Here is an 8,919-nt window from a genome sequence, read left to right on the forward strand (position 1 = left end):
TACAACACATATATACATATGCACCCAGCCAGCCATACAGACGGCAGCACCCAGCATGCACACAAACACAAACAGCACTGGTGACTGCATCCTGTCCCCACCTCTGGCAGATAAGGATGAAGATCCATCGGTGGGAGATATACATATATGCACAATGCAGGTAGCTCCAGTAGCTGGACTTAGACACTTGATCTACTCAGTAGCTGGCTCTGGATGTCCAGTCTGCCCAGCTGCTGACACCTGAATATGCCAGACCCCCAAGGGCCATGGCCCCAACTACAGTTGCTGGTACAGATCCCCTTGCACACACCAAAGCAGACACAGACATGTACACTGTGGGTCCCTTCAGTAACTGTGATGAGGCTCTCAGGATCCTTGCTTTGTCTTACTCTGTCTCCTGCACAGAGAAACACACACAGACAAGTGGGTCTCCCTCAACCCCACACCTTACAGTCTCTCCAGCAGTTGGGCTGGACCCCTGGTCCTTCCGATAGCCAACTCCTCCAGTTCTCTCACTAACAGAGACATACACACACCTGGTTCCCAAGCCACATAACCTATTTACTGGTTAGTCTGGCTTGATAGTCACTAGTGATCATATACTGACATACACACTTTCACTCGCTCCAGTTGCTAGCACCCAAGACATGCGGGACCATGTGATCCGTGGTCTGACACCAGTTGCTGGCACTTAGATCCTCACCGATTCCAGTTGCTGACACCAAATACATGCAGGCTCCTGTGACCCATGGTCCCCACTCCAGCTGTGGGCACTTAAATCCCCATGCATACACATGCACCCAGAACGGAGCTGCACAGCCAGAAGAAGAATTAGAAGTGTTAGAAGACAGGAAAGACTGTGGTGATTGGGCATGGCTAGACACTCATACTAACCAGCAATCATTTTACATGCAACCAGCCCCTTGTATCCCCTTTCTCTCCATTTTCCCGTGCTTGTCATCCCTAAACCACCTAGACCCATCCCTTTCCCCACCTTTGGTTCCTCCCCTAAATATCCCATTATAAGTCTTGTGCAATCCCCAATTGCTCTTTCCCTGCACCCCACAATGTTTTCCCCAGGCAGTAACCCCACTCAGTCTGTAGGGTACTTTGACAACCTCTCCCATTGACTCATTGTGATGGGTGTCACCTCCAGGCCCATGGGGCTGATGGCTCCCCTATGACAGCCTTAGAAGGAGCTGGGACAGGGGCTTCATTTCTTTTACTGGGTTATTTGGGTTCCCCAGCCTGTGGTTGTCTCTTTTTGCTCCTTCCTGTTTGTGCAGATGAGCCTTTTATGGGTTGATTGCACTTCTGTGGTGGTTCTGGGATTAGCCAGGTCAGGGGATTATTTGGGTTCCCCCATCTGCCTTGTGTGTGTGGAGATGAGTTTTTTCCCACATAACCTAACATTTATGATGGGCTACTTCTGTAACACTTTCTGGTCCTATACGCTAAGTTATCCAACATTTGTATTTGAGAAAACAGACTCTCAAATCCAGTTAGAGGAGCAGGCCTTTACTTCACCTCAAATCCCACATCTTGTAGCCTTTTCCTCTTATCTTCATGTATAATTATATCAAGGGTAAAAATAGGATAGTGTCCTAGTGTATACCAAACCAGTATAGCTCCTAATGCCAGTGTCTGATTAACCTTCTCACCCTTTCTGATTTGGCTCCTGAAATAGTGGTGATTTGCTAGATCATTTTGCACCTCCTTTCCATTCTAAGAAGGCTGTTTGTATCATTGAAACTTTCAGGTTTGTAAATCAGCCTCTAAGCAGATTAACATCTATAATTGGCTTCTGGAAAGTTAGATCCCTCAACTGACAGTAATGTCAAACGTGGACAGGAGCAGACAGGCAGTGCTGTGAAAGCAACAGGAGGAAGAAGATCATTCCTATAGCATCATTCTTCTGACCACACATACGCATGGGGAACAATAGCAGCTCCACAGTGGATGATCTGCAGGCTATCGAGATCCACCACTGGTACAAAAAGTTCATGACGGAGTGTCCTTCTGGACAGCTGACAGAGTATGAATTTAAACAGTTCTTTGGGCTTCGAGGGCTGGATCCAGAGGCCAGTGAGTACATTGAGCAGATGTTCCGCACGTTTGATATGAACAAGGTGAGTTCTCTGGCAAGGAAATTAACTGCCTCATACTGCTTAAAAGTGAACCAACTCCTGCACTTTTAGAGTCCTCGGTTTTCTCTTACAAACATTGGTGTTGAAAGCTGCTGACGGACACTAACGTAAAGTAGCTAAATGCAAGGAGCAAATTAATGTGCATAGATAATGACATAGATAACATAACCATAGGTAATAACACCTTATTATCTAACTACCTTGTGCAAGTTCATCTTTGAATTTTCAGAATTCTTTATTGTGTATTAATTGGCTTGGCCTTGTTTGACTAGCAAAATACTAATGAAAGGATTTCATTCCTATTCTTATATGTTCTTATTCTTATTATTAAAAAATATATCTGTATTATATAGTAGAGACTACAGGAATCAAACACAATAGAAATCATTATAGCATTCACAGAGGAAATAATTTCCAGGTATTTGGCAGCTGAAATAAATACTGCATGGGCAGATGATCTATGTGGCTCTCCTCAGTTCTAGGAGGTATAGCATATGGCAGTAGCTAGCAGGTAGGTAGTATTCCTCACTGTGACAGGCAATCAGTGGCTGTTTCTAAGGTAGGAAACAGTAGCCCCCATAATTCCTTTAAGCATGCAATGCCCCTCACTTTTGCCTGTTTTTTATCCATATAAAATTAAGCCTATGCTTGTGGGTCTGTAATCTCAATGATAGAGAAATTTGGGTTTATGGCAGCCTGGGAAAATTCAGCTTTGCTCTCTGCTCCAAGGTTCTGAAATGACTGGAGCAAATGTCTGTGAGTTAGGGAGGAACTAGTCACAGATACATGTGAAACAGGTAGGAAATCACGGCGTCAGTTTTGAAGAAGGAAAACCTAGGGACTGAGCAAAGAACATTGGTTTGGACAATATGTGAGAAGGCATAAGGAGTTAAGGACTGATAAGAAATATTACAAAATTCTTGAAGGTAAAAGAGGAGCAGCTAGGCTCCATTAGGGTAGCTGAGGTCTTGTGGTGGAGGTAATGACTGGAAATGACTGTAAATCTCAAAGAATATCCTTTCTCATTCTGAAGTTCTCTGGACCCAGGATGAGGATAGTGATGAGAAGCAGTTTTATAAACTAAACCAACACATTTACAGTTCTTGCACCAGTCTTTCCCTTTACCTCTGTCATTTCTTGGGATGTTTAAGGACTTTAAAATTTGTTCAAGGATGTTACACACTCCCAAGTTCTCCTGTGAGCCCCATGTTATGCAGTAAACAGTGTTTTAAGAAGACTCTCAAAATCAAATTTGGTCATACAAAGATAAAAAGCTATCTTCTAAATAAAGTGATAGTCATCTCAAGGGGAATGAAGTAAGAGTGTGGCAGCTAGTGGAGTTGGACCTACATCAGTTAATCTTAGCCTGCTAATAGTTAGCCACTTAATCTAAGATCCTTTCATAAACAAAGGCAAGGAACAAGAGCACCCGGAGGAAGAAGCGCCCTGTAGTAATACAGACACTGATGATGAATGGAATCATCTGCCCTCTGGACCTTCAGATTCTGAGAACTCTGCTGAGGACAGAGAATAAATTTTTAATAGAGTTATTTTATAAACTGCAATCATGCCCTCCTTCCCACCTTTAGAGCTGGTTATCTTTGTTTTCTGTGACTTTGCTCAATGAAGTTATGAAAAACTCACATAAGGGGAGTACTACAATGATCCTGAATGAATATTTTAAAATGTTGTGATCCTTGCTGTAAAACAGTAGTGCTCTGCTAGTCCACCTACATTTGCCTTTTACATATATTTATCATCCATTCCAGAAAGGCATCTGACTTTGTTTAAATACCTCAATAAATGAAAGTTTCATGTTTTTGCTCTGTAATTTCTTGAAGTAGTTATTCAGAATCTTTGACAGAGATACACACTTTATTTGTTGTTTCTTTTTAACTACTTCAAATTTTAGTCAGTGTTAAATCTAGGGATTATGAACCTTTACTGTCTGGCATTTCTCTTGCAGAGGAACCAAGAGCTTTTTGAGTTTCTTTGTAGATTCAAGAAATGGAGTGTTTGAAAACCTAAATACAGAACATTTTTTCCAACTGTCAAATCATGTTTTATGTATTTAAAAAAAAAAAAAAATCTTCAGTCACTTTTTTTTGTCAGAGAATGGAGAAGAGATCTACAGCTTACCGAAATAGCAGTAGTTTCCCACAAAGACAAAGCAGACTAGTACAGAAAACCCAAGGTAGAATTACCTTCCACTTCTCTTGCAGCCAGGGCTCTGGATCAATTTTCTCTCCCAGCAGGCCATAGGCAGTCAGCTCTGGTGGACAGAGAGGGGTCCGTTCATCCTGGCCATGAGGAGTGACAGGTTCCATCTCTGCAGGTGGTGAGCACAGAATAGCCTAGACATGTAATAGATCATAACTTCAGGAATCCAGGTATTTAGGAGAGCTTGAAGGTGGCCAGAGAAATAGTGTGCATGTACACTAAAGCTTTTTCCTAAGTCCAAGTCTCCGTGCCATTTGTTTTTCTTTCTCTTTTAGCTGTGAATCTAAAGAGCAATAAGATAAAACAGCTCCAGAGCTATAACTCCCTCAGTTTGTTCCTGTCACAATTTGTTTTTTGTTTTCCCACAGGATGGATATATTGACTTCATGGAGTATGTGGCTGCCCTCAGCCTTGTTCTCCGTGGGAAGATGGAGCAGAAATTGCGGTGGTATTTCAAGCTCTATGATGTAGATGGCAATGGCTGCATTGATCGACATGAATTGCTCAACATCATTAAGGTGAGTCTCCAGGGGTCTGTGTTCTTTCTTCTTTCCTTAAAGACAAATGCACCGCACAAGTAAGACTTTCACTATTCCCCATATGGATGATCATGGATGAGACCTTCTTTAACAGTATTCTTTCTTTTAGCAGAATTCCTCACCATCTCATGGTCCAGTAAGCAGACTTGACAGACTCTTCTTTACCACCACAGCATATGTAACAGCATAGCTAACTCCATAAAATTGTTTTAGCTGCCTAGAACCTAAATTGCACTTTCCAAGATTTCAGACTCCATGACTGTCAGTTGCAGTCTCTGCAATGTGTCCTTCCTATGTCCTTTTCCCCATGTGAATAGTAGCTGGAGAGTTAGTCCAGTTTGCTTTCTAGAACCAGCTCCTAAACATCAATGTAATAAAACATTTCTGACTCTAGCAAATAGTTTGAAGAAGAATGACTGTCAATAGAAAAGATTGTATGCAAATAGCTATTATGGAAGGTGTTGGAATTGCAGGCATAAACATGATCTTATGAATAGCTCAGAATGAATTATGCTGGAAGTTCAGATTATTCTGTAAAGACTGGGAAACTAGAAAGATGCAGGAAAGATTCAATGATCCTAAATAATTTACATTTCTGAATAAGAAAAGTCAGAAAATGCATTTGATAAAGATTTGAAGCCTGAGCTGTCCACAAATAAAACCACTAATAACATGTTAATAATGCATTCTCACCTGGGTATGAATCTTAGTGCTGAGTATTGAAGAGACCAAACCATATCAGTAACTGTAATAATATACAGCTTCCTACCAATAACTTGCACTAGAAATACTCAGACATCACAGTGAAGCAACAGATAGTAATTGTTTAACACAGAGTTCTTGAGAAACAAGTCTTGTGGGTGATAATTGATGGCAACCAATTTACTGCCCTTTGAATTTTGTGGATGTAGTTCAGTGTCTTTCTTGGCAGCCTTAGGAAGTTGCTGAGGTGATACTTAGTTTTAGTAAAATGGCATTTGAAAAAGAATGAAGAAACTTACCAAATATCAGGAGGTAAAAACTAGAAAGTGAATAGTCTTACAGTCAATATAAAGGCTCTGGAATCACATATTTTGTGGACATCCTTAAACAAAGGAAACAATTAGGCATGGAAAGAAAAGAGAACCCTGCACTATATGGTTATGAATAAAATGAATTGTAGTAAACAGTGGTGAATAATGCTTAAACTTTCTCAAGCTGAAAAATAATTTCCACTGAGCTTTAGGGAGAAGCAGGATATACAGGAAGCAGTATATAAATGGAAATAGGGAGAGCAAGAATAGAAATAAATGACCATAACATATAGGAAAGGAATTTCATAATGTTAAATGCCAAGGGTGTTTGACAGTGTTTATTGGGCTTGGTGGACCATAGGGTAATAGAAAGTGGATCAGTTAAGTGGATCCTGATTCTGCCATTTCTGCAGTGCTTAACCTCCATCTAAGCAGAATTAGGATGATCATCTGAGTTTCACTGCTCATTCTGTGCTCCAAACCCATGCTCCCTTTGCAGCCTTCAGTGCCAGCTGTAAGGCCTGATGATTTCTGCTGTGTTTTCCTATTGATGTTGGTTCGTTTGTATGGGGAAGGTACCAGGCATGATTGTCTTGTTCTGAATCTACACTGACAGGCTGCAGTGGAATCAGTCTATTGTTTTGGGATCCATTAGGCAGCTTCCTATTCTTGCTCTTTTCTTCTAGGCTATTCGAGCTATTAATGGTGGTGACCATGAAACTAGTGCAGAAGAGTTCACCAACCGAGTTTTCAACAAAATTGATGTGAATGGAGATGGTAAGATTCCTGTCTTAGTCATCCAACTCAGGTGGTCTCTGTGCTACAGAGAGATATCCATGTCTTCCTTTCTTGATTGAACTTTATGCCTCTTCATTTTATATTTGCTTGTTGGATGAATGCTCATCTAGTAATGCATTCTCCGTGAATTTTGCTAAGGCATTTTTCTCCTTGCATCATACATAATCAATATGACAGGATTTGTTCCCTGTACTAAGTCTCACCTGTGTTCTGTCCACGACTTTGGGGGGGGGTGGGGGGCGTGGAATGGGGGGGAGGAGTTTGCCTTTTATTATGTTGCTGTGTAGCTTATGTCAGTTAGAAGTGGGAAATATTAACAGATGGCCCCAGGTGCTCCTAAATATTTCAGCAGCAGGGAAAGGAAGAACTGGAATTTAATGTTGACGTTCTGAATTTCTTCACTGGGTTTGCTACAGGCAGTGCAGCAAGCACATGAAATGCTATGGACCAGTGAGTCAAAAGCTGGTCAACGCCACTGTAGTCACTGTATGTCCCTGACAGATATTTGTTTCCTTGCTACTTCATGTGCTCATTACCTTCTGATATGCCCTTTTGCTATTCCAGAAGAACTCTGCCAAGCTGCTTCCCTGCACAAGGACTTTTTGGCCTAGCACAGAAAACCTATTTCTGCCTGTCACATCTTCCTTCTGTCACTTCTTTTAAACATGAAAACCAGCAAGTATGGGGCAGATTAGGACTATGACAAATTAGGACAAAAAGGAGGCGGCTAATCCAGCCTTATTTATAGGAATCTATGATCCCACTCCTTAGCTATGCACTTCCTCTGTTCTTTCCTATGTACCTTTCCCCTTGTGTGGGGAAAAAAAAAAAAGAAAAAAAGGAAGCTGGAGTTACCTGGATATCAGGGAAGTTTCATATAAGCTTAAAAAGACTCTCTGAGGCCTCTTGGTGCTTTAGAACAGTGCATGTATAGTAAGTGGTCTCTAAAGTTAGATTACTCGACTCCTTTTCTTGTTTAAATGTAGATTTGCATGATTCTGATGCCTTCTGTCTGTGTCTGACACAGGTGAACTTTCTCTGGATGAATTTGTGGAGGGAGCAAGGAAAGACAAGGAGTTCATGGAGGTGATGATGAAAAGCTTGGACCTGTCACACATTGTGGCCATGATCAACAACCGTCGGCATAGTGTATAAGTCAAGCTAGGAGAAGACACTGTGCCAGTAGACTGAACGGTGTACACACACCAAAAAGGAGAGACAGCATTTTTTAAAACAAACAGAATTGCCATAAACACACATATGGAAGTAGGAACAGAAAGACACTGCTATATTTGTGTATCTGAGTGCATGTTTCTGTACAAATATTGAAGCTCAGCCACATACATGCAAGGCAGGTTCAGAAAAACTGGATCTGGGTGGCAGTATTTGACTTGAGTTCCTAAAATTTAAAGGCCAAGTTTCAGGGCACAAATTTCTTCCTTATTCTGTGTCCCAGATTGTCACTTTGCAATGGACTAAAAGTAACGCTAAGTTTGTGAAGAGCAGTAGCAGAACTGGATGACGGAGTGTGGAAAATTTCTGACATGTACAAAAGAAGAGCTTCAAACTGTTATCAATGTAGAGAAGTATCAAAAGAATGTAACTTCCACTGTTCTTGTCATGGTGTTAGATCATAAACACCAGCATGTTTTTCCATACCAGATGTGCTTGGATTTGGTAGTCTCTACAGAAGTAGCTTTATTCATAAGATCTCAAGAACTGAAAGAAAAATCAGTCTTTAAGGCCAATAGTGGCAAATCTGTTCCCAGCTGCACTGTCAGTAATGCTGCTGTTTGCAGCTTTCTGTGATCAAAGAACTCTTTATCAAACAAGTCAACAGTTTAGAAGCAGCTTCTGTAACTAGAGAAAATACGCTGCTCAGTTTCCCAAAGCAGAATTACCTGAGAGATCAAATCCTTTTTACACTCGTTGTCCTACTACTCTCCTCTCATACAATGGAATAAATGAAGTATGTGAAGATGATCCTAATGTTGTTTCTTCACACATCCTTTATTGGTCTTTCTTTTTATTCTTGGGGAGAAGATCTAAGAAGCAAAAGAAACAACTCAGCAAGGTGACTTGTGAATTCTGCTGTTCATGTGAATACTGGAGTGTAATTGATATTCCAGATCAGTGCTGCTACAAATGACTCTGTACATGATGTACATGATGGGAAGAGTGATGTAGCACAGATAGAAACTG

General features: G+C 41.1%; 1 protein-coding gene across 1 annotated transcript; it reads left to right on the forward strand.

Annotated features, from left to right (window-relative positions):
- The first annotated feature begins 1,814 nt into the window (after nucleotides 1-1,814).
- On the forward strand, nucleotides 1,815-8,700 carry LOC104314875 (guanylyl cyclase-activating protein 1-like). The gene is made up of 4 exons (XM_009914567.2): nucleotides 1,815-2,129; nucleotides 4,736-4,885; nucleotides 6,606-6,696; nucleotides 7,745-8,700. The coding sequence occupies exons 1-4, from the start codon at nucleotides 1,932-1,934 to the stop codon at nucleotides 7,870-7,872; spliced, it is 567 nt and encodes a 188-aa protein (XP_009912869.1). The 5' UTR covers nucleotides 1,815-1,931; the 3' UTR covers nucleotides 7,873-8,700.
- The last annotated feature ends 219 nt before the right edge of the window (nucleotides 8,701-8,919 follow it).

This window comes from Haliaeetus albicilla, chromosome 14 (genome assembly GCF_947461875.1).
Source record: "Haliaeetus albicilla chromosome 14, bHalAlb1.1, whole genome shotgun sequence".
In the NCBI taxonomy this organism is placed as follows: domain Eukaryota; kingdom Metazoa; phylum Chordata; class Aves; order Accipitriformes; family Accipitridae; genus Haliaeetus; species Haliaeetus albicilla.

Excerpts from the sequence above, each read along its gene's own strand:
- LOC104314875 (XM_009914567.2), top strand. The coding sequence starts at position 1,932 with ATGGGGAACAATAGCAGCTCCACAGTGGATGATCTGCAGGCTATCGAG. Across the intron at positions 2,130-4,735 it reads GCACGTTTGATATGAACAAG|GATGGATATATTGACTTCAT; the intron begins GTGAGTTCTCTG and ends GTTTTCCCACAG. Across the intron at positions 6,697-7,744 it reads AATTGATGTGAATGGAGATG|GTGAACTTTCTCTGGATGAA; the intron begins GTAAGATTCCTG and ends TGTCTGACACAG.